This window comes from Numenius arquata, chromosome 6 (genome assembly GCF_964106895.1).
Source record: "Numenius arquata chromosome 6, bNumArq3.hap1.1, whole genome shotgun sequence".
NCBI classification, from domain to species: Eukaryota; Metazoa; Chordata; class Aves; order Charadriiformes; family Scolopacidae; genus Numenius; species Numenius arquata.
Window position 1 is genome coordinate 29196215 of NC_133581.1, and position 26683 is coordinate 29222897.

Below are 26683 nucleotides of genomic sequence, written 5' to 3' on the forward strand. Positions count from 1 at the left end.
TAAATTTTGCTTTTATTTTTCTGCTTGAAAAGACCAAATGGAATATTGTGTCTCTGTTCTGATCTTGCATATTGCTTCCCGGTGTGCTGTTTAAAGGGTCTCTGCTTGTTTAAATAACAAGTCCTCGAAGTTAGTATAATTCATACTCATAAAAGAGCGCACAGGCACAAACGGGTCAAGGCTGCTCTCAGTGCAAAGCGACCCCGCTTAGTGTGTGAGCCTTATGCTGGGTTTATACCAAGACTACAGGAGATCCCCTTCTTTGGCCACTTCCATCCCATCTGAGGCCGAACTTCCCTTTGGTTACGCTGGTAACAAAATCCTAGTCCTAACCATAGCTACCTGTTACACGGATGCTTGTGTGAAATGGGTCAAAGTCGGCACATAGTTTCCTTAAAGGATTTTTTTCCATTGTGTTTTGTTTATACCTACATCACCTGACAAAACCTGGTATGTCACCCGTTGCACAATATGTTTTTGCTATTTCAGTGGGTCCAGAACACACCATGGGCATCACCTACACCTGGAAGTGGTCTAGCGAGGTCTTCCCTAATGCATGCAACATTAAGTCCTACTTTCCTTAGCAACCACTTTCAGGCACTGCAAAAAGGAAAAGAAGAAAAGGCGAGGGAACAAAATGGAGGCAAAATATCTGAGAAGGCTGACAATGTTATTGACACCCATGTAGTAATTATTAGCATTGGGTCCCCAGTTCTATATCCTTCACTGGTAGTTTAAGTCCCAGGGAAGAGGTTCCCAGTGGATCAATCATATTCATGTAACGTTCACCGCGGTGCTTGGCCAAAAACGGACCCCAGTCAGGCTGTGGAGAGCACACCAACTTGAGTCGCTGCAAGGTGGGGGAGAGAAAAGAGAGTCTCGTTTGAAGTTACGGAGCAGAATTACAGTGCAGAAGAAATGAGGATAGGCTCATTTGAAATTATTGATGATGGAGCCCTGCAACGCTCCACTGCTCAGTGTTTGTTTTGCACAAAGTTTGCAAGATTAATAGACGATAAAGTGCCCAGATTTTAATTATACATTCTCCCCCACACCATATGAGGGGAGCTCAGAACCACCGCTACAGATTGCGCAGCTCGCTTACTGAAGGACATGTGCACAATTACTTAGCCCAATGGTCTAAGCAGTGGGTAACTGCATTAAAATAATTGGATTTCTGTTTAGCATATTTCCCACAAGTATACAAATGACCAAAAAGAAGTACATTGCTATGAATGAACAAAGATTTTAATTTTGAGATGACAAAATGTTTCATTTCTATCTGCAGGAAAAAAGGAACAGGAGAATGTTAACCTGGAAAACAACAAAAATCTTCTAATCTTTCTGCTGATTTCTTTATTGAATATATAATTTGATTGGCGCATTTACAGACAAAAAGGAAAGAAAACATATTTCTGATGACTTAAGAGGGAACAATTATATGTTTATTACCTAATAAAGTGAATCAGACCTCTATATCGGTTATTTTAATCTCTGCTTAATTACCAGTTTGCAACTCTTACCTCCCAAATCAACCATAATAATTTTATGCAGCAGACTGAGTATTCAGGAAATACCGAGCTACATCTGAAATAGCTTCAGCAAAAGCCCCTTCAAAACAGATCCAACTTTTTGGTCTTTCTTTGGGTGCACTACTAGAGGGACAGTAAGGAGAGCACCCTATTTTTGTGGTAATCTGTATATACCAGTACTATACATATAAGTTAGAAGATTTGAAGCAGAACAACTCGTCTCAATGAGAGAAACTTATGAGACGATAAACAAGTATGTTTCATTTCACATTAGCTCATCTCCTGTAGCAGCAGTTGTCTCCTGACCTATGCGCTCCAACATGCTCCGCACAAGGGCTGAATGGCCCTTTAGATAAGTGCCCTCGTTGCCTGGTGCCAACTGTGTGCTTGGATGCTCTCCCGAGGGTGTCCCACCACTTAATATTAAACTCCTTTCCTCCATGTGAAGCAGAAAAGCACCGTATTTTCCCTTAGGCATGTGTAGCGTGACATATTGAGAGACCAAAAGATTATTCTATTTTAGTGCATTTTCTCTCCTTCTCATTTTTGAGGCGTGTAACAGCCCCGATGGGGTTTGCAGAAGAGCTGAAAGGGGGAGACAAGTGTCTGTTCCTTATCTCCAGGAGGGAGCAGCACAAGCAGCATGCAGTGAGGAGAGGACAGAGCTGAGAAAGCCTCAAAGGCCAAAAATGAGACCATTGAACTTCTTCAGATGACAAGGTGAACGCAACAAAGGGAGAAGTGCCAACATGAGAAAGATGCCGTACCACAGCCTGCAAGGAGCTGAGGAAGTATTTAAAAGATGGGTAGATGTGGTGCTTAAGGACATGGTGTAGTGGTGGTTTTGGCAGTGTTAGGTTAATGGTTGGACCCGATGACTTTAAAAGCCCCTTCCAACCTAGACAATTCTATCATCCTGTGGTGGCAGCTGGGGTGGCAGGGAGGGCCAGGGTACAGAGACAGGGAGCAGAAGGGGATTGCCACATTTCTGGAATGGCAAGGGAAAGCAGCAGGAATTTGATTTGCAAAATAAACCAAAGCGGCATATAAATAAAGTGTACCTGGAGTTTTTTTAAGCCCAGGTGCCAGAGGAGATTAGCATAGTCAAGAAAAATAGAGATGAAGAAGGGGGAATAAAAAAATTGCCAGCTAAGTGTTCTAATGAGTAGTTTGATCTGTAGAGCATGAGGTCTTATTCCTGAACTTCATCAAGTGGCACAACCTCCTGGAGCGCATCCTGGATGCCTCGGGTACTCAACCACCTCACACTCTGCAAACAGGCGACTCCTGATTGACTCTTCCTAACACTGAGCGCTGGGCTCGCTGCGACCCGATGCACACCAGCTGCTGATGCTTCCTATGGCCACACGCTGCTTTTGCAACGAGGCCAACAGAGCCAGAAGAACAACTTTCTCTCAGTAACACCACACCAGGGCACAGAAACCTTGTAACTCCTTCTAGTTCTCATAAAAGCAATAGCTTAACAATTTAGGGGCTTTTTTTTTTTTTTTTTTTGGAGGAACAGGAAATAGAAGGTCTGCATTTTAAATCAACTGAGCATCTCTTTGCAACACAATAACTAGCTTACCAGAAAGCAATCTTAGCACTATTAGACATTCAATATCACAAAAATCAATGTAAAATAAAACAGACAGTCTCCTGTGACCGTATTTTTAAGCAGCAAAAAAGGCAGAAGAATTACCTCAATAAAATTGCCCGGGGCCAGATGCATTTTTATCACGAACATAACTGGGATCCAGATAACTGAGCAGGCCAGCATCAGCCATCCAAGCACCATGGACCAGCCTGGGTAGTGGTAAGCTCCGTACGTCATCGGTTCCCATTGGTAAAAACTGAAGCAAAGAATAAACTGGAAAGAAGGAAGAAAAACAAATAAGTTTGAAGAAGCAAAACAAGGCTGCTGTGCAGCCAATGGTAGGTACCCACACACAGATATATGGAATACAGATAAAAGTACATACACCTAAGGCAGGACGATGCCACAAGCTGTAATAAACAGGTCAGAGTCTGAATCTAATGAGTTTCATGGAAATCTTGCAAAATCCCACAAAAATCACTGTATTTATGGCAGAAGAATTGAAATTAGAATCTTGCCCCTAGAGTAACATGCTTTATTACATGGTCTATTGGCAGTTTTACCTAATGTGATTATGCTAAGTTACTCCATTTCACTTACTGTATGAATAGCAATACATCTGCTTACATTTGTGCATAATTCAGTAACTTTTGGGAAATGCCTGTGCTTGCAATAATTGCACACAGAAGATTTATAGCAGTATAACTAGGTGAAGACACATATAAAAATGATCACTTTTATTTCCAGAGATGTGGAGTAATTGAAAGTCTAATATTAGACTATCCAAATGTATCAAATATTAGCTTTACAGGGCAATAACAGAAAGGAATGTATTGCTTGGTTTTGCTTTGTCTGTTTCCATTGCATAAAAATTGAATTACGACTGATCAGTATTAATTTATTTCTCACCGTAAGTTCACTAAATATTACATTTGGAGGGAACAACAACAGAACATGCAAGTTTGAAGTGACCTCCTTTGCTTTCCAAATTTGCTTTCCTTAAGAGACAACATAATTTTCTATTCCCTGGTTGTGATTACCGGCAGTAGCTAAGAGTGCAAGCCTGATCAGTGAAGGAACCGAGCAATTTGCAGAAAAGCCTTACAGTTCCCTTCAGAAGTGTAACAATGGGTCTAAGGCAGTATCTTGAAAACAGCCATTGGAAGCAAAGAAAGATATTTAAAAAACTGTGCACACGCCCTCATTTTAACAAAGCCCTCCAGAGAAAAAAAAAAAATATATTATGTTATCCTAATACTAGAGATTAAACCGAGCTGTATCTTTAAACCTTTAAAAATGGATTTACAACAATACCTATATATTGCGCAAAAACCAGTTGCCGTTGGATAGGTGAGACAGATCTACCTGGTTTTCATGCACAGCAATACTATACTTCAGCAAAAACAAAAATCTATGTGGGAAGGTAGAATACCTTCATTATGCTCATTGAAGAAATTGCTCCCATTATAGATTTCTTTCACTCGTAACTCAGGTTGAGCCCACCAAAACTCACTAATGGCTTGACACATACACTCCTGTCTACAAAAACTAAACCTTTTCCCGCTTTTCAGAAAAAAAAATCCCACCTCATTCCTGAATTAACAATACCAGAAAGAATTTGCTAACTTTATCCACAGCCTTTCCCCCCCCTCCCCTAGAAATAAAAAGATTTACCAATGTCTATGCTGCACAAAAGAACAGCACAAATAGGAACTTCTCAGCACATACACCAAAATACAACTTCTCTGGAAGAAGGGATTGCAACAGATGATGGAGCCACCATTTTGCTTCTTCACCCCACCCAGCTGACACCATACTGTCTCAACATCTACGTCTTAGTAGAAATTCCAGTAACTTTTCTAATCTCGTCCCTAAAAATCTATGAATAGTTGTAGGAACTATTTAGCGCTGCTGTGAAATGAGTTTTCACAACCCTATGCAAATACTGATAATCTTGCCACACTGGTGGTCCAGGCCTGAGGACTTTCAGGCTGAAGAATGTTCTCTCAAACAAAATCCTGGTGAAGGACGGCTCAGTGGTTTTGTGCTGACTTACCAAGGTGAAAGCTTTTGAAACGCCTAAAAGAATTCTTTCATTCTTGTGCCAAAACATGATATACAATTAAAAATTGTATCTTTACTTGGGTTAAAATGTAAAGGAGACATTGAGCTAGATAGAAAATGTAGATGTAGTTATTATACTTAGAGTCTGGGACTTGAAAAAATCGTGTGTAGCAATGGCAAAATTAATAAAGAGCCATCTTTGAGATTAAATGGAGATATAAATTTGAACTAAAGCATTATTCCAGGTTTGAGGGTGGATATAAAAACAAAATTAAAAAATAACCCAACTAACCAAACAAAAAAAAAAAATCCCAAAAATAAAACAAAACAACCCAAACCAAACAAAAAACTAAACAAAACCCCAAAGCAAACAAACAAACAAACAAAAAAAGCCCCAAACCAGCCAACCAACCAAAAACCCCCACAACCTCCCTTTAAATTTGAAAATCTACTTATATTTTTTTAAATCAAGCCTCTGCAGGTGAACGCCCAGCAGCACCCGGACCCCCCGCCCGCGCCGCGCCGCCAGCCGCTGTCGCACAGCGCCACCTGCCGGTGCCGGCGGAGAACCGCAGCACCCCCCGCGGGCTCCGGCCGCCTGGCCTGGGCTGGGTCCACCACTGTCTCAGTGCCCAGGGGGTCTGCAAACAAAAAGTTCCCTTGCCCTTTCCTTTTTTTCCTATTTTCTCTCCTTTTTTTCTTCCTTTTCCCCCTTTTCTTTTCTTTTCTTTTTTTTTCTTCCTTTTTTCCCCTATTCTTTTCCCTTTTCTTTCCTTTTTCCCTTCCCCTTTTTCTTGCCTCTTTTTCCCTTCCCCTTTTCTTTCCTCTTTTTCCCTTCCCCTTTTCTTTCCTCTTTTTCCTTCCCTTTTTCTTTCCTCTTTTTCCTTCCCTTTTTCTTTCCTCTTTTTCCTTCCCTTTTTCTTTCCTCTTTTTCCTTCCCTTTTTCTTTCCTCTTTCCCCCCCCCTTTTTTCTTCCTCCTGCCCCCTTATTTTTTTTTCAGAGAAATTGAAGGGATTTCTCTTTGTTATCCCGAACATAATTATATCGACCTTTGCAAAAATATCTCCACCTTTGCATCTAAAACTTTGTCACTCAAATTTCCATGTTAGCCTTTCCAAAGCTTGTCTCTTAGATTACTTTATGACTCAATGAAATGTTTTTTTTCCCTAGCTCAGCCTGGGAAAAGACAGGAGGATCATCTAATTTCCTCTCTCTTTCTATGTGTATACATACACACATATATATTACACATGTACACATGTATACAGTAACCTAAACTGCTCGAATACAATGGTATGTCATACTAACGCTTTGCACAGCCAGGAAAAGGCCACCACTGCAGCGTTGGGAGACCCACCATCCCTTCTCTACCAAAAATACCGTTGCTTAACGCTCTTTTTTCCTACTACACGCACGTGTAAGAACGCATGTGCGCACACTTGTGTGTGTGTGTGCCAAGGTATCTGCATCCAAGATGGAATTACTGCTGTTCAGGAACATCAGGACTGATGAAGAAACAACAACAAAACGCTTTGGAAAAGACATTCAAAAGAATTTTGCTTACTGTTAAAATCGTTGGGGTCACAAATGCCCAACAGACTCTCCAGAATTTGCTTGGCTGGAATCCAATCATCATTTCTATATCTTCACAAAATCTCTGCAATCCTGTAAGGAGCAAATGTAAATGCAATTAGGTGTGAAAGAAACCAGCTGCAGTTTGCAGCAACATAGCTCTTGTGATCTCCCCTGTGTCTAATTACCAAAACAAACTCTGACTTGTGGGTTGAGAACTTCAATGGAGGATCTAACCACACAGTAAAAAATGAGACTATTATGGAGGCAACCATTCTAATAAAATATTTACTTCCTGAGGATTAAAGCAAAATTGAGCTTTTACATAGAGATTAAATGTTCAGTACGTTTCGGGTTAAAGTGTTGATAGTACGTACTGGTTAGCTGCAATTATGTGCACACTTGTTATATTTTGCTGAAGGTGAACCTTATTAATATCTGTATTTCTGTCTCAGCGTAGACAATATCTGAGCTTCTCTATACCTACTACGTGACTGGGCTACGACCGTATCGCTTAGCACTGGAGCTGGTAACGTTTTATTTTTCATTTGATATGTAAGCAATACTATTAGCAATGTAAGCAATATTAGAGAGCACCTGTAAATATGTTAAATTATACTCAATATTGTTTGAGCAAACAGATCAACTGACATGTTGATTCTTCAGATTATTGTATTGATTGCATCTATACATTTACTTGAGTTAATAAAACATGCAAGATTGGAAAATGGTATTTTTTCTGCTGTCTCTCTGGCCACGCGATGCAACTAGAAAAGGTGCTGGCCCAGCAGCAGTGATTGCCCGTCTGATAAAAGCCAGTTTGCTTTTCTGCCTTGCTCTGCAGAGCTGGTTAGGTAAATGGCCCTTAATTTATCCAAAACTAACAAAAACAAAATTGGAATTTGTTCCAGCTTTTCTAATGATGACAAGAAGAGGGAGGCCAGGGGTCCAGGGCTGAGCCCCTCCGTCACACAAACAGTGCCAATTTGGGATTTGTTTTGTCTAATAAAGCAGGCAATCGTCTCTGTCATTTAAATTTTACAAAGCATTATTCTACAGCATTTAGCCCAACTTTCATGATGTAGGGACAGAGATGGAGCCCAAATATTGGAGAGAAGTCATTGAGTAAGGGAGGAAATACTTGGAGCAAAAGTAGTAAATTGCTGTATGATTTTATTGCCCTTACAGCCAGCCACTGCAGCTGCTGAATATAAGAAGGGATAATCCCCAGACTTGATCCACCTATTTTTGGAGCCTTCCTGTTGAACTAAATCTATCTACCAGAATTAAGAAGGTATGTTCCCTTCTTATGTTCCCAGAATTAAGAAGGTAAAAAATAGCAAAGGCTCAATATTCAGTGCCTTCTGATGCACCTCCAAGAAAGCAGCGGGGCTTGATGGTGCTAGGGCAGCCCTAACGGCCCAGCTCAGAGGGCAAAGCCAGTTCAGGCAGACAGCACATCAGAGTAAAGCTAAAAAACTGTGTCATGATAAGAAATAGAGGAGAAAAATCCAGAAATTAAACAAGAAAATGATATTGCAAAGAACTGCATTTGAGGGGGTGAGGGGAAGTACAACCTGCAGCGGATGTAAGCTTAGCTAACCCAAGGGGACCCAGATGTTGCATTTTTTCTGTAACTGTAATTTCTCTCTCTCTTTTTCTGTTTTCCACCAACTACAGCAAATGCTCTTCTTCAGGAAGCCTCTCCTCTGTAAAATACATGCGATTTTTACAACCCATGGAATCACCATATTTAAGCATCTGTTCGACTCATCGTGTGCTTCTCCGTTTCCTAAGAGAGCTTTGCATGCCCAGACTGACCGTAACCCCGGGGGTCACTGTCTTCTGGACCCAAAAGGAGACCGTAGCTGCAACTGATGATTTTATGTGTTTTATTTATCTGCTTATTGCAGTTCAGTGCACCATCTGCAGCCAGCTACCTGGGAGACGATCACACAGCGGGCATCCCTGCAGCGTGCTGTTGTGGGAGCAAAACTAGTTTTAAACTAATTGCAGCAGCACAAGGTATGGGCTGGAAGGTCTTTCCACAAAGTTTAAGGCTCATCCAAGTCTCTCTACTTCAGCTACACTTGCTGCTGCAAAAGGAGATCTACCTAACTGGAGAGTTACCAGGGTCTTCTGCCTCCAAAATTCATGCAAGCTTCATGCAAATCTACACAGATTTGTTTGAAACTCCAATTAAAATATTTAGTTCCTTCTTGGGATTGTCAGTGGATCTTCACAGTTTGAGATGCTTCTAAATATTAGCAACTCAGGAGTCAAATGCACATAAACAGGTAGAGGGATTACACAGTTCTCATCTCTTTCCCAGTGAAAGACTGAAAATAAGTTTGTCAGGTTCCACAGAAAAATGCGAAGGATGCTTTAGTGAACAGAAAGCCGATTGAATCTCAGTATATCTGGTCTCCTTCTCAGATCAGTAGGCCTGCTGAATAACTTTGGGAAATAAACAATACACGATATTCCATATCTCAATTTCCGCTCTCTAAAGCAGGATGATGCATTCATAAGTGCTGCAGATAGAAAATTCATTAAAAAGGAGGATGCAAATCAAGACAGATAGCTACTTCAATATTCTGCTACAGGTAGAATGTTCAATATTACTAACACTTACTAAAAATGCACTGCAGCAGTTACCACTCAGTCTGACGATGAACCTTCCCAACAACAGACTGTCAAAAAAACAGATCTGGAAGGACCACGAGTAAAGCTAAGGTCACACTTTTCAGTTTCCATCAGTGTTTCACTCAAGCACAAGGATCCCTGCATTTAGCTTCCCATTACAAAATGAAACAGTGGGGATTATACTGATGATTAAATTAATACCCGCAGCTCTAAGCTATTCTTTACCAATCATGCATCATAATCTAAACATCTGGAGAATAAACATCTATACCAGAATGTGAAATAAAAACCAGCATTTGACTGGATTATGTAGCACCGACTCTACTGAAAAATAAATGATTGCAAGGAAATAACCAAGTGTGCCTCTTTTTAATTCAAAAATCTCAACGCGCTCAGCAAGCAGAACATGTAACAAGAACTAAAGACATTTATTTCATCATAAAAGCACCTGCCACTATTGTGCCAACCTGCTTGCTATGAAGAATACAAGTATACAGAGAAAGGTGTCAGTGGAGTGTAAAACTCCAATTGTCAGAGCTTGAAAATACATTATGCCAATTTTAAGCACTGCTTGAAGGAACATAACAAGAGCAGCAGCTTCCCTTGTATTTACAATACGCAAATCACAAATATACAAGCTGTATTCCTACAAACAGTCCTTAGAAAAGTAGCATTAATGCAGCAGAAGTAGCTATGATACATTAGTCAAGTGGATAATGACTGTCAAGTAAGTTTTTCCTTTTTTGTGTAAAAGACTGGAAACTCTTTAGTGTAGCAAAAGGTTAATTCCAGGGAATAATATTTGAAACAGTTTATATCAAAAGCTTTACTAACCATAGAAAGAATGATTTGTAATTTGTCAGATCTTTTTCAAGCCTGATTATGTTAAAGTCATATGTAACTTTAAAAAAAATTCTCTATTCAAGTCATTCCTTTGCAGTGCTATAATTATTTCTGTATTACGTTTTGCATAAAAGTCAATGTTTTAAGGGATACTGAATTTGTTGGGCAACCCAGGCTCTAGCCAGAACAATTGCACTTACAGGCCTAATAAAATGTTGTTCCACAAAGGCAGGTTTGTAGTGCTTCTGCCACACAGTGTTCAGAGGAGGAACAGAGCCAGCGTTTGCTCCATATTTACCTTCATCTTTATTTAAAAAACAGACAGAACAAAGAAATTCTACAGATTTAAGTAGTTTGGGGGTTATTTAAAAATATTCTAAGGAAGGAATTTTTATCTCGCACACTGATGGCAATGGATTTAAAGGGGGTAATCTTTTTGGCACAGACCAGGTGATGCTGTAGATGCTGCTGGTCAGGAAGAGTGACAACATCTAGTGCACAGTGTTGTTCAGCGATGCTCTCAGCAAACAGACGAGGAGTGTAGTGGTTTGGGAAGAAGGGAAAAAAACAAACCAAAACAAAACAAAACAAAAGAACCCTTATACTCTTCTTGAGCATTCCCACTCACCATCTCTTATGGAACTGTATTGATTTTACAAAAGCTGGGAAATTGGTTTGTACAATACACTAATGTCTCAAATGACATGTACCCAGTGGTGTCTCCACAGGAACAGGTAAGTGCTAAACCTGGTGGTAAAAGGGGGGAGGGAATGGGCAAACCTTGTATGTCTTCACAGAAACCGAAGCACAGAGCAATGACAAAACTTGCCAGCATTGATATTTCAAGCCAGGAGTTCTGCTAAATGACCCCCAAAATCCATCTCTAGACTTCACTTCAGGAGATATCTCAAAGCATTACACACGGGTCCTTTGAGAAGACTGGTTGAGTGTAAAGCTGAACAACAGTTACCAGTATCATTCCACTCACAGAGATGACGCTTCTAAACCTACTCTATTCACAGACATAAAAAACAACAAGCATTTTGATCAACCAAAACATGATCAGTCTAAATGAACTTTTCTCTCGGTGCTTTGACTTTTTCCATTGTATTCTATAACATTTCCTCATTGGGTCCTATCTGACTTACCTCACAATCACTCAGGCCTGCTCACTGGGTTGGATCTCAGTGGAGAAATACACTTTTGTATTTTCATAAAATTAGAGAAAACAAGGAAGTGCTGATTCCCTGTCCTTTCTATAACATTCAAGCAAGCGCAACAAATCCTACATTTTTAATTATGCACTATCTTTTAAATGCATTTATATATTACAGAGTGAACCCTACAATGTAGGTAGATCTAACTATCCAGTGTACAGGACTACAGCCTAAGATCATACTGCTATATATGTTACATGTACCTGCAACAGTACATCCGGGACTCTTTATGTCTAGCTGATAGAAAATATATAATTCATTCCTGTCCACAGCAACAGCAGAAACAGCCTTATCTTTGTTGTCTTTAACACTAAGATTCAGATCTTGCTTTGCTTTTGAAGACAAGTCTTAAGTGGCACCACCACACTCCAGATATAAATTAATCATCTCTTATGTAGGGAGATCTTCACATTTACTACTGCAATCATCTGAGATCACACAATTCCAAGCATCAATCTCCTGAAAGCACTGGACGAGTATGGGAGCAAATCACCAGCTGGTGTCAACTGACATAGCTACAGTAGCATCAACATAATTGCACCGCTTTATATTAACTGACAATCTTCCTCATCATCTCATGTACATCAACATGGATCAATATAACTGGTGTTGCCACTGGGCATAATTAATCGCTCTGAGAAGCCGTATAGGCTTGATTCTGTGTTACGGACAGATGGGCTAAAGGGAAGGCTGGATGTGTACACGGAAAATAAAACCTTCAAAAGTTGTTAAATGCAAAGATACCACCCCTGGCTCAGGAAGTCTCTCAGCCTAAAACTGTTGTAGTGTGAAAGAGCCCCTGGAGAAGTGTCACTAAATGTTTGGTCTATTCTTTCACTCTTCTCTAAGCACTGGCTTTAAGCTACTGGTGGAAAATGACATTAGACTACATTAAAGTCTTTTGAATATCTGTATTTGAAGGACTCCTATAGTAATGAAGCCCCATTATGCTTGTTCAAAATTAGGAAATTCTGAGGCTTTTTCTATTAAAAAAACAAAATAAATTAAAGCGTTATTCCTTTCCTCAAGAATTTCATGTTACCAGCTACTTTACCATATGCTAAAATGTTACTTTGACATAGGCTACTAAATAACAGTAATTTTTCTTACCATATATATAGGAAACTCCAACAAGCTCAAAGATGGCAATGATGACAAGAGAATAAGAAGCTGCATAAGTATCCACAAGCTGTAACATGTACATTCCACCCTAAAGAAGAAAAGGATAAAAGAGTCATTACCCGTGGCATATAGCTGGTGTCTCCCTTCATATGGGTCACAACTCCAGCTGGCCCTAAGGTAGGCAAAATGGACAGGAGCAGAACTCAGGACTCTCTATCCCAAGTAAGCATTCACATGTTGACCGGTGACAGGCTCATGCTGCACTGTAGTTTCTACCTCATGACTGAATGAATATCAAATCCAACAAGAAAAAAGCAGAAGGCACACCTGAGTCTGGGAGCTAACACACCTTGGGAGGACATTGGTTTTAGTCCTTTCAGATTAAGAACAGAACTGCAACAAGACCTTCCACCAGTAGCATTTCTAACCTCTTAATATTGTGGCAAAAACAAAATCACCGTTGAAATCAGGAATACTGTAGTAGTAAGTCCAGTTCATCTCCTTGGGAAGGATATAATGCCCTACCTTCAGGGCAGAGGCTTAGCAGCACAATTCAAGTAAAGGATGGACTGAATCCATGCTAGGCTTTGGAACAGCAAAGTTGGGCTGGTAGGTGATGAGGTGAGGGGAAAGAAAGAAATAAAAAGGGAGGAAAATCATGAATAAAATAGTAAAATAGATTTTGTGCACCTCTTCTTGAAATTGTTGAGAGTTTATAATGCTGGAGGAATTAGTGGACAAAAGACACTGAAGACTATCAACAGTAGATGAGAATTTCATTATTAACACCACAATTTGCCAAGACTATCAGTATGTATCTAATCTGGGAGGGAAGGCACCCAAAACTGGTGTGCTTGTTTATATGACATACAAACTTTATTTTCTTTCTTAAATGAATACCTAACTGATGTGATTGCTTTGGAGACATTTGGCTAGGGATAAATTTTAAAAGTCAGGTTCTCCGAAATATTCAAGCAGCAATGTCTTTTAACTACATCTCAGTCAGAGCATCCGGTTAAAAAAAAAAAAAAAAAAAATAAGGCTTTCAGACTCACTCGGTGTCTTTGCGCATGCGGCAGAATTCAGCCTAATCTTTTGCAAGTTGCACAGGAGGAGAACGGCCACCAGAGGGGGATTTGGGACAGACAGTGATGCTCAAGGATAATATTATTACCTGAGTGATCATAGGAAATCCCATGATGAAAAAGGAGATGCAGCACCCAAGAGTGAACAGTGCCTTGTGCGTACGTAAGTATTTGGGGAACTCATCCGAAACGGAGGTCACTATGGTCTCGATAGTGGCAAACTGAAAGACAAAATACAAGGATTAATTTCAGTGTGCAAACCTACGCAAAGCAGTCCAACTGGATATAAAGGAATTTAAGAGAGTATTTTGAATCCTAGGTGTTAAATGCTCAGATGTCAACGTCAAAGCTTCACCCAGATTATTTCAGCATTGATGGCCTTACCTCATTCCTCTGTTTGGAAAGCGGTTCACTGACCACATGGAAAATAGCGATTAATCTCGTGGTCCTCCAAACAGCTAAATAGGATAAGCAAGAGGAAAAGAATGGGAAACAAAAGCAGTTTACCATAGTGTCCAATCCAAGCGTCAGAAGCATCAAAAAGAATATTATAGCCCAGAACGGAGAGAGGGGAAGCCTAGTTAAGGCTTCTGGGTAAACCACAAAAGCAATTCCAGGACCTAGAAACAAGAAAAAAAAAAGGCTGTGATATCCTGCACCACACTAACACTGTTGACTGAATGGAAAAGAGGGAGAGGTGAAGAGTCATGCTTCAAAGTCTAATGCAATATTACTTTGCTTGATATAATTAAAAAAGATCCCATTCAGTCTCACCTATTTACAGAAATATTTAAGCATTGCAGAATTTAGCCCCACATGATTAATTTCTATATTGGCTGTAAGTTTCAAAACACTCATACCTTCCTGCTTTCCAAGCTGCAGAAAAGACATTTAACCAGTATACTAATATACTGATCCAAATATGAAAAATAAACAAAAAACATGTACTGCAGCTATGTTTCCTTCCTGCTCTATGATCAAATTTCTGCCACTGTCCCTGCCAATGAGCAACCCAGCTCAACATAGCAATCACCCACACCTCAGTACGACAGGGATGATTGGAAAAGTAAATACTACTCTTTAACTCATCAGCACACAGACAAACGAGAAGGAGAGAACATAACAGATGCACAGAGCTGATATCAGACACAAGGTAATAATAACTACCAAGAATCTGAAAAAATCCAGAAGAAATTCTGAAATAATGCACAACAGAAAAAAATAAAGAGATGGCGGTCTTGTAGAGCCTTACTCAGGAATTTTCCTTTCTCTGTTGGTTTGATATATTGGGCTATCATTTTTATTGACTGTAAAGAAAAATTATTTCTACAAGATTTAGATTTTTCTGGGAGAAAAAGCTGCAGTAACGCAGTGGTAGTGTTACAGTAGGTGGCACTTCTTCTCCATTTATCCCAGTTAAAGGAGTGCCCATTTCAACTGCTCTGAAGGATGTTTCCTGTCAGGCAAAATAAAAATGAGAGCCAAGTTGTGCTAATGCCATGACCCATGCCACAAAAAGGGGCTCCAAACTCACTCTTGTCCTGGCCATTTCTGATCTAGGTTACTGCATCCCATTTCCCACAGCTCCCCACGTTGTTTCTGTTCAGGAGAGAACTGTTGCCGTCTCACGTACTGAGAAAAACACAGTTGTAGCAGCGTGTGAAATAATCTCCACAGACAACTTGTGAAGTGTTTGGCGTTTGTTCTGAACAGAAGACAAATATGGAAGTTCATAGAATGGTTTGGGTTGGAAGGGACCTTAAAGATCATCTGGTTTCAACTGCCCTGCCATGGGCAGGAACAATTCCCACAAGACCAGGTTGCTCAAAGCCCCATCCAGCCTGGTCTTGAACACTTCCAGGAAAAGGGCATCCACAGCTTCTCTGGGCAACCTGTTCCAGTGCCTCACCGCCCTCACAGTAAAGGATTTCTTCCTAAAATCCAATCTAAATCTTCCGACTTTCAGTTCAAAACCATCACCCCGCATTCTGTCACTCCACTCCGTGATAAAGAGTCCCTCCTCATCTCTCCTGTACCCCCTTTAGGTACTGGAAGGCTGCTGTAAGGTCTCCCCGGAGCCTTCCCCTCTAAAGGCTGAACAACCCAAACTCTCTCAGCCTGTCCTCACAGGAGAGGTGCTCCAGCCCTTTGATCATCTTCCTGGCCCACCACCACTGGACCCGTTCCAACAGGTCCATTTCCTTCCTGTGCTGAGGACTCCAAAGCTGGACATAGTGCTCTAGGTGAGGTCTCATCAGAGCAGAGGGGCAGAATCCCTCACATGACCTGCTGGCCACACTTCTTGTGATGCAGCCCAGGATACAGCTGGCCGTCTGGGCTGTGAGCATACATTGCCAGCTCACGTTTGAGCTTCTCATCCACAAACATCCCCAAGTCCTTCTCCTCAGGTCTGCTCTCAATGCATTCTCCGCCCAACCTGTATTTGTGCCTGGGACTGCTGTGACCCAGGTGCAGAGCCTTGCCCTTGGCTTGGTTGAACTTCATGAGGTTCACACGGGCCCACCTCTCAAGCCTGTCCAGGTCCCTCTGGATGGCATCCCTTCCCTCCAGCGTGTCAACCGCACCACACAGCTTGGTGTCATCAGCAAACTTGCTGTAGGTGCGCTCAATCTCACTGTCCATGTCTCCGACAAAGATTTTGAACAGCAGTGGTCCCAGTAGTGATCCCTGAGGAGCACCGCTCATCACTGGTTTCCACTTGGGCATTGAGCCGTTGACTGCAACCCTTTGAGTGTGGCCATCCAGCCAGTTCCTTATCCACCGAGTGGTCCATCCATCAAATCCATGCCTTTCCAATTTAGAGACCAGCATATCATGCGGGACAGTGTCAAACGCTCAAGTTCAGGTAGATGACATTCGTTCTCCCCTTATCTACCAATGCTGTAGCGCATTTGTAAAAGGCCACTAGATTTGTTAGGCATGACTTGCCCTTGGTGAAGCCGTGTTGGCTGTCACCAGTCATCTCCTTATTTTCCACGTGCCTTAGCAGAGATTCCAGGGGGAAGGAAACACGGAAAAAAAACCCAACCCAAACCAGAAAACCACTAACCCCCTCCCCCCAAAAAAAAAAAACAAACAGTAAATGTAGATGACTCGGTAAGTGTTGATGCCTTTAAAATGTGCTGCAGAAAAATGGATTTTTGGAATAGGATGGGACACATAGAACTACTATGTATTCATGAACATGTGCTTTAGTCTCTTGATTAAAGATTTCTTCTTGACTATTAGAGATAAGGGCTCTGTTTGCACTAGCTTCCTGCATGTAGAAGTTTAATTATATCTCAGAATAATGAGTTCCTATTAATCACAATTTTAGGGAAAGTTTAATTACAGAGTATGAAAGTGCACATCTCTCCATCTCGGCCCTCATAACTTTCCAAGGTAGCACATGCTAGGGAGTATCCAGGCACGGGTGAACAGTCACAGGGAGGCTGGCTCCCGCCCTCTCCATCTTCAGAGATTTAGGGGCATATAAACTCTTTCTAAAAGGCCACTAAAGCCAGGAAAAATCCAAAGGTTTTACATGTGTTGAAACAAAAAAAAGTCAAATGACCTTGAACTTTCATTTTACTAAAATCTTTCAAGTGCAGTATGTTCTGAATCAAACCGAGAGACTAGAATGAAAATAGATTAACCTGTCTTTCCCTTGCTTTGTTTTATTTTTATGTTTTTATTTGTTTTATTTTTATGTTATGTTTCACTTGTTGTGTTTTATTTGTTCATCAGGTACATGATTTTTTCCTGAAATGAAGATTCTAAATGAAAAAAATACCATGTATTTCAGATTAATATTTTAGGAGGAAAAAATAAAAAAAATCCCTTCCCATTTCCATTAACAACTTCATTCAAGGTTTTAAAACCTGAAGGGACATCAGTCCTCAGGCACCTCTCCTATTCTCCATGACTTTTCAAATATGATGGAAAATGGCTTTGCAATAACATCTGCCAGTTCCCTCAGCCCTCATGGGTGCATCCCATCAGGGCCCATGGATTTGTGGGTGTCAAGTTTCCTTAAATGATCTTTAACCCAATCCTCTGCGATCGAGGGAGAGTCTGTCTTACTCCAGGCTCTCTCTCCTACCTCCAGGATCTGGGGTTCTTGAGGGCTAGCCTTGCAGTAAAGACTGAAGCAAAGAAGGCATTCAGTAGCTCCACCTTCTCTGCATCCTCCATCACCAGGGCACCCATCTCATTCAGCAGAGGGCTCACATTTTCCTTTGTCTTCCTTTTACTGCTGATGTAGTTGAAGAAGCCCTTCTTATTGTCCTTGACATCCCCTGCCAGGTTTAATTCCAAGCTTGCCTTAGCCTTCCTCATTGCATCCCTGCATGCTCTGACAGCGCTCCTATACTTTTTCCAAGTGGCCAGTCCTTTTTTATAAACTTCCTTCATCCATCTGAGTTTTTCCAGAAGCTTCCTGCTCATCCAAGCAGGTTTCCTGCTTCCTTTGCCCGATTTCTTGCTCTTAGGAATGTACTCATCTTTAGCGTGGAGGAAGTGGTGCTTAAATATTAGGCAGCTCTCTTGCCCATGGGATTACTCGAAGTAAGGTCTTTGAAGAGGCCTGAAAGTCAGCTCTCCTGAAGTTCAGGGTTGCAATTCTGCTTTTTGGCCTACTTCCACGCAGGATCCTGAACTCCACCATCTCATGGTCACTGCAGCCAAGGCTACCCTCAACCTTTACATCCCCAGCCAGACCTTCTTTGTTTCTTAGTACAAGGTCCAGCAGAGCATTTCTCCTCATTGGTTCGTCCACCAACTCCTTAAAATAGTTTCTGTAACTACAGTGTGGTTTAGATTTTGGGGTTGGGTTTTTTTTATTTGCCGCTCGTTTCAGGATGGAGGTAAAATTGAAACATTAATGGAAACATTACTCCTAAAACACCTGGCCTCACATAAAGGTCTAATCCAGCCAGAAAATGAAGATGACAGTGAAATTTTTCTGTTCCCACTTAGCTGGCCAACCAAAAAGAAGAGATGAGACACTGAAGACTGAATTGACATCACATTAGCTTGCAAGTGCAGTATCCCCTACTACTTGACAGGGTCTAAGACATGGACCTGTTGGAGCAGGTCCAGAATAGGGCCACAAAAATGATCACCTCTCCTATGAGGACAGGCTGAGAAAGTTGGGATTGTTCAGCCTGGAGAAGAGAAGGTTCCAGGGAGACCTCATAGCAGCCTTCCACTACTTAAAGGGGGCTTATAAGAAAGATGAAGGCAGACTTTTTAGCAGGGCCTGTTGCAATAGGACAAGGGGTAATGGCTTTAAACTAAAAGAGAGTAGATTTAGACTAGATACAAGGAAGATATTTTTTATGATGAGGGTGGTGAAACACTGGCACGGCTTGCCCAGAGAGGTGTTCAAGGTCAGGTTGGATGGCGCTCAAAGCCACCTGATGTAGTTGAAGACGTCCCTGCTTGTTGCAGGAGAATTGGACTCAATGACCTTTAAAGGTGCCTTCCAACCCAAACTATTCTATGATTCTACTTGCTATCAAGAACAGTTTGCCAGCTGACCATCCTATAAAATTCTCCTCTCAGATCCTCTAGCTCAATCTACAGCCTGGTTATAGCAGCCCATCCCACAACAGGTCAACTGGTGCAAGCACCAAACTAACTCTCTGTGACTGAACTGCAGCTCACAAGCTTCCCCTCACCTTAACGTCTGGGCTGCCATGTATCAAACAAAGGAGCTGCAGAAATTACATGTGACCTGGCACCATTATTTGCATCTCTGAGGTCAGAAGTACTGCAAAGTCTGCTGGATTATCCATGTTTCAGATGTTTCGGTTTACAGAGAAGGAATAAGCAAAAGATAACTAAAAGCCCCCCTTTTCTTTTTAACTTAACCAGCAGCAACCTCTTGTTCTCTCCTCTGTTGTTCTCCTCCTTTCACCTGTAGTAGCTGATTTCTAATAAACAATTAGAAACATTAAAGTTCTGAGAAAAGGTATTTTTCAAGAAAAAATGAAGAATGCTTCACCTCCCCTTGTTCCTACAACTGCAGGATTTCTGGGTCATGTTGTCTGTTTTGCATTTAGTTCCCACAACATTGTTAAATGCAGATTAATCTTAATACCTAATTTATCCAGAATGACATACAAATATTACCATAAAGAAAACTATGTAAAGTTGTCTTCATTTCTATCCCCTATTGTCAACTCACTTGAACGCTTTCTGAATCATGATGCTCGCTCAGTCAGGTATCTCAGGCTACATGTAGCACCTTGTAGCACTGAATTTATCCACACAACAAACCTGTCAGAAAAGTGTCTAGTGATAATGCAGACAGTGAGACATATCATGTATAAAAGCCATGAGTATGCAAGATTCATTATTTTTAACTCTGCTGTCCTCCCATTTAGAGCTTCCTCTTGCTCTGTGCTATCATGGTTGGAGGTTTATAGCATTGGGAATCATCCCCATGGCTCACGGAGAAGATATTAATCACTTCCCTTCAGTGCTTGGAAATGATTGCATCTGTGCTGAAAGCTGATACAATACACTTAAGATCCTCGTATGCACACAGAAAAAGCTATGGTAGGGGAATCATAAATATGTATACAAGTTATAACAAAGTTATTACAAATTTGTCTTTTGAACACAGTTTAAAATGATCTTAAATATCTGAGAGTTGGCTTAGGGCCGTTTCACAGGAAATATAGGACTAGACTGAGGTAACAATTATCCCTCTACAGTCCCATCAGATTTTTCCAACCCTTTAAACTTCTCTGAATCTTATCCCAAAAGCTTCTCCCTTCCTGTCTCCTGCTACTTCACACCATATCATACATGACAGCACCAGTTCTCCCATCAGTCATACTCTTCCCACTCACATTCAACTCTACCAATTAAGACCTTTCAGATCCCCATTCATAACCATCCCGCTTCACTAACCAAAATCTTCTAATCAGTTCTTCGGAAATTTTTTACTTCCCCATGGAGGCAGCTCCTTGCTCCCCACAGTGCAGAAGCTCAGTCCACCTCTCACACCACATTTCTTCCACCCCCCACATAGTGAAGCCCACCATCCTCTCCTTCAAGATTCCCACCATCAGGGACAACTTTTACTTTGGAAGACCTGACAAGGCAGCAGCAGAGACAAACGAGAAGGCCAGCGATCACTTAGACTACACGAAGGAGACATCTCACCCTATCCCCTTAGATAAAGATCTGAAATGAGTCTCAGCTTGCTTCTTTCTCTTAACAAACAAGTGATAAGAAGGCTTCAAGTAATATCTTGACTTCCCAGTGTACCTTGTCCCATACTGAAATGCCTACGAGTAGTTTACTAATCCACTCCAGTTTGAAGCCATCATTCCCACCTCCAATGTCAACGTCATGATTAAAAATAGAGCTGAAGTTGCCGCCAGGTGCTGCCTAAGTAACCAATAGCAGCATACCCTACCTTGGTCTGCCACAGCTTCGATATTCACTTTGAGTTCATTTGCCATGAAGCCAATAACTGAGAAGATGACAAAGCCCGCAAATATACTTGTGGCACTGTTGGTACATGTGACTATCAACGTGTCCCTGAAAAGAAAAAACAAGAAGCCATGTTACCTTCCTGCAAGACATGCAAGGGAAGGTTTTGTACACATTTCAGGAGTCTCTCTCATGGACACACATGTCCTGTGGGAACGCTGCTGAAGGAACACTTTTACACTTATCAGGCACATTTGATGCTGATCACAGATGACAGAAGTCTTCACACCACCACTAGGAATCAGCTGTGCAAGTTCCCATCACCCACGTGCCATATAGGAAGCCACAGGCCACACAGGAGGACAAGTACTTCTGCTTTTAGCCTCCCTGAAGAGGGTAGCAATGATGATATGATCCATAACGCAGTGTTTTACTCTTTGCCTGATGTGGATATCTGCTTACTGTATTACATATGGACTAACCACCACCACCCAGGCAAGATGATTTTTGTCCTGTACCTTTCTTGTATTTATACACAAAATTTCAGGGTTAAGCTTTCTGTACCTTGCAGCATTCACTTCAATGCCTGCCCATCTGTAGAAGATTCACTGGTACAATTTTCTGTTATTATTAAGGGAACCTGAAGAAATCCCTACCTGAATGTCATATTATACTGGGTTCATACATGTGACTTGACAGGAAACAATCCCTCATGATCCCCATCCATAATTATTACATTCTTGATAAAAATTTTATTTTTAGTTCACAATAGGTGTGTCCAGAAGACTTCCCCTTGAAATATTACAACTTAGGAACAAACAAGTCACTTAGCTTAAATGTGGTTTGGGTTTTTTTTTTGTTTGTTTGTGGGGTTTTTTTGTTTTGTTTTTTTCTTGACTAGAATTGCTTATTCCTACTGCTATTTGTTTGTTAGGAACAGAATGAAATACAACCTGAAAGGCAGTCAAGAACCTCACTGAGCTGGCAAACTTCTGGAATCTCTAACAGAGCATCTCTTACCAGGAATGATTAGGTCAATTCTTCAGGTCTACAGAAAAAAATGACAGTGTTCTCTTTGGAATCATAATGCGTTAATCTTCTTCCAAAACCCAGAAAAGTTTTAAGTAAAATATTTTAGGTATGGCTTATGAAGTGAATTTATGTAAATTTACTGCAATTATAGATTATTTAATGATGTTTAAAATGAATATGGAACGGAAAACTGTCATTTTATCTGCAGTACTAGAATGTAATGAATATAAAAATCGAAAGAGAAAACAGTCATGCTTCATTTCAGTATTCAAAATGTGTTGTAAAATTAAAAAGATTAGAAGTAACTAAGCTTTTCTAATTATTTCTGCTTCAGTCTCCCATATCTCTCTCTAACACAGGTAAAGCATGTATTTAGTATTAGACCGATAAGATTTTTATACTTTATTACCATGCCTTTCATTCAAAATTTGCATTAACATTTTCCAAACGCCATGAAACATTGCTAAATTAATGCAGAAAGGTAGCATGATGCTTCTCCCATTTTTTGCCCTGATACTCTGAACATACTCATTCATCAACAAAACAAATAAACAACAAAAAAAAAAAAATCAAAGCCCAGGATAAGCATTTTCAGAAATGGGACCCACAGGATTTCTGGGTGGGAGTTACTGAGTACTCAACACTGTTACTCATTCGTCCATATTTTAGGATAATTATATTAAATTACCTTTGAACAACAGCAGGAAATGTTTTTGAAATTCTTTTTAAAAATCTCGATCCACATTTCTTTTTAAAGGTCAGCTTCTTGCATACAGTTCTTAGAAGTTATAGGATATGGGAACTCAAATCCCAAGGAGCACGTGCTTTGAAGTCTTGATTCAGGAAAGATTTTAAGCATGCCCTTGGGACAGTCCCTGTGCATGCTGTTGGCTGTCCTGAATCAGCAGCTCTGCCATTGTAGGAATCAGTAAAGATTTGCTTCAGCAGAAACAAGATTGGTTTTAAAGACAATAAAATAGCAGTGGAAACGTTCTAATAATGCCACTTGCTTCTTTTTTTTTTCCTTCTGCAGACATTTATCTAGCACATTTTTTTTTATGAAAAACTATACTATGCCACCAGAACAGTGACTTTTTCCTTGGAAAAATAACATTCAGTGATTAAAAATAAAAGTGATTTTAAATTTCACAACTTGAAATGGCTTTGTATGTGTAAAGTCACAGTAAGAGTAATTGGAAAAAATAATTACATTTAGGAGAGACAAAAGTTACATATATGGAAATTGCACATTAAACTCATGCACATCTCACAATGACAAACTTCAGCCCATTCTACATGCAGGTTGGTCTTCAGCAGAGGCTGCCAACTGGCAGGGTTTCATACCACTGCTCAGAGTCGTTGACAGCTTTCCTAGATTGCCTTTTGACCTAAAACTGCTGATTCTGAAAATGAAGAGCAAATAGGGGCTATAATAAGCCTAAGACTCATCTTGAGACTAGTAGATCAGGACCTGGGAAGAAGATAAAATAGACAAAACCAAAAAAGATGAAAGAAACAAAACAAAAAAAAAAAAAGAAAAAAAAAGAAGAAGGGAAAAAAAGAAAATAAAAGGTGGGGGAAAACAAAAGAAAAAGGAAAAGAATAGGGGAAAAAAAGTAGAGGGTCTTTCAAACCAGATTTCTGCAAGTTGGAACATGACTGGTTTTGGAGAAGATCTATAAAATAAGACCAATGGGTTTCACTCTCACATACCTGTAGCAATTATTATGGAATTTGTTGTAGGAAGAGAGAGTAATTAGACCTCCCCATGCTGCAGATAAGGAGAAGAAAATCTGAGTGGCAGCATCCTTCCAAACCTAAGTAAGATAGACAGGAGAGGAACTAGCTTCAGGAAAGAGTTAGAAAGATCAATAACACTATTAAATGTGACTGATAGGGCATTAACACATAAGAAGTTTAAATGAACTTTAGAGCAATGGACGTCAATAGAACATTTAAAAGCAAAATCCTACCCTGAAATACATAGTGCCCATTTGATGAGGAGTACTGTTCTTGTTGAGCCCATATAAAATGACAATATAACCTTTGCTGTATATGGAAAGCTCAAATATTCAATCTATATTGCTTGATACATATCAGTTCGAGTACATTCAGCAAAGAAAATATAAATCAAGATGAAAAATCTGCTTCAGGTACCGATGGCTATCTGCCAGTGGCTCTAAATAATACTTTATCTTCTTGATAAAAGTAAGAGCCTCAGTGTTGCTTGATGTGCTATTTATGAATGAGAGGTGTACCTCAAACAGCATAGCATAAGGTAAGGCTCTTTAGACACAAGGGCCCAGCTTCCTCCCATCAGAAGAAAAGACCTGCTCAGCTGAGTCTCTCAAAAAATCCCAAATGAACAGCCAAATCAGCATTTCTTGTTCTGCAAGTCCTTCAAAGCCTTAAATGCATTTAGATAAAACATTTCTGAATTGCCTGGAATTTCAAGGGGGTTGGTTTTACTTATCACCTGCAAAATATTGGAAGCATTGGTATTTCTATTTACAAGCTTCCTACAAAGTCTGATTTTCCACCCAAGTCCACAGTGCAGAACACACACATTCACAGACAGGTGTACTTATAAACACACGAACGAGTTTGAAGATATTACTGAAATGCTACTTTAAAAGTTACCAGCCAGCAACCAGCCAATCCTTCATCTAATTAAGTGTAATACACAGCTATTAATTTGTTACACTGCAATGAAAATTGAGAACAGAAGCTCGCCTGAATATTATCGAACACTTACCCAGGGTGCCCATTTTGCAAAAGGCAGCAGTTCCCATCTCCTTTATTGCACAATGTGGGATCCAAAAATGCTCATATTTAATACAAAATTAATTTTGGTATTGTTTGCAAAAGATTCAATACTCCCATCACTAAAGATCAAAATACCCATTATTGCAGAGATATTAAGGAAATTAAGATCGGCACAATTAATCCAGGAAATTGTTTTCAGCTTTAATTATCAATCTATCAGTATGATATCACACCGCTATTGAGAGAGGGAAAAGAATTCTTAGGGGGGGGCGTGGAAATCACCAGATTTCCCGAGGTGTCACTAAAAAGCCTTCCTATAATTCTAGAGAAAGAAGTCTGAATCATATCCTGGGCTGCATCAAAAGAAATGTGGCCAGCAGGGCGAGGGAGGTCATTGTCCCCTTCTGCTCTGCTCTGATGAGACCCACCTGCAGTGCTGCAAACAGCTCTGGGGCCCCCACCATAAGAAGGACACGGACCTATTGGAGCAAGTCCAGAGGAGGGCCATGAAGATGATCAGAGGGCTGAAGCACCTCTCCCATGAGGACAGGCTGAGAGAGCTGGGGCTGTTCAGCCTGGAGAAAAGAAGGCTCCAGGGAGACCTTATAGCCCATTCCAGTGCCTAAAGGGGGCCACAGGAGAAATGGGGAGGGACTCTTTGTCAGGAAGTGAAGCAATAGGATGAGGAGTAATGGTTTTAAATTGGAAGAGGGGAGATTTAGATTAGATATTAGGAAGAAATTCTTTACTGTGAGGGTGGTGAGGCACTGGAACAGGTTGCCCAGGGAAGTTGTGGATGCCCCTTCCCTGGAAGTGTTCAAGACCAGGCTGGATGGGGCTTTGAGCAACCTGCTCTAGTGGAGGTGTCCCTGCCCATGGCAGAGGGCTTAGAACTTGATGATCTTTAAGGTCCCTTCCAACTCTAACCATTCTATGATTCTATGAATATATGCTTTTGAGGAGTTAGATTGGGATGTATAACTTAATTTTGGTTAACCTAATGGCTCATATGCATTATTCAGAACAAGTTTTGCTTAATGAGTAAAATAGACCTATTCAGAGCATTTCTCAAGAAATACAGGTAAGTTTTTTATGTTACCTATTAAAGGCTTCAATTGCTTGTTCAAGTCAAGGCAGCATCCAAGAGACACCAGTGTATGAAAAACCATACTTCCTTTTTAATTCCCTGCTTTCCAAATGCACCTACTCAGAGATTCAGGTGAAATATTAAATGTGAAGTAAATAACAGCATATCTATAACAATATTCGTAAAAAGCATTACATGCACACAAATGGCAAACATCCATTGCAACAACATTCCACATGAGATGAAGAACAAGTTTCACAGATGACAATCCTGCCTCTGCACATAGAAAATGCTTGCAACAGACACTAAGAAATCTGTATGACTCATTCACCCTAACAGAGTTAGAAGTGCAGTAATAAGCCCACCATAGCATCAATTAGCTTCTCCCACTTTGGAGTGATGAAGTACCAGATTCCAGCTCCAGCTCCAGGTAGAGTTACTCCTCTTATAAGGAGGATGATGAGAACAACATAGGGGAACGTAGCTGTAAAGTACACCACCTGGACAAATAAAAAATAAAAAAAAAAAGGAAAAAAATTATTGAAAGGGTTTAATTGGGTGTATAAGAAAGGGCGGGGCGGGGGGGGAGGAATACAAATGCTATGCTATTGCCCGAAGAAAGGAATTGCTCGGTCTCCGAGACAGCAGCCAGGGGATAAACTAGGAAGAC

The 26683-nt window shown here is 40.6% G+C and overlaps 1 protein-coding gene across 2 annotated transcripts in view; it reads right to left on the reverse strand.

Moving 5' to 3' along the window:
- Positions 1-694: 694 nt before the first annotated feature.
- SLC6A5 (solute carrier family 6 member 5) overlaps positions 695-26683 on the reverse strand; it is a 33182-nt gene continuing 7193 nt past the window's right edge. For both annotated transcript variants that reach the window (XM_074149501.1, XM_074149500.1), the window contains 9 exons: positions 26379-26513; positions 23874-23977; positions 21112-21236; positions 14187-14299; positions 13769-13900; positions 12583-12682; positions 6759-6859; positions 3235-3402; positions 695-850 (listed from right to left, as the gene is read on the reverse strand). In XM_074149501.1, coding sequence (XP_074005602.1) covers positions 695-850; positions 3235-3402; positions 6759-6859; positions 12583-12682; positions 13769-13900; positions 14187-14299; positions 21112-21236; positions 23874-23977; positions 26379-26513 — 1134 coding nt within the window. The remainder of the gene's footprint in view (positions 851-3234; positions 3403-6758; positions 6860-12582; positions 12683-13768; positions 13901-14186; positions 14300-21111; positions 21237-23873; positions 23978-26378; positions 26514-26683) is intronic.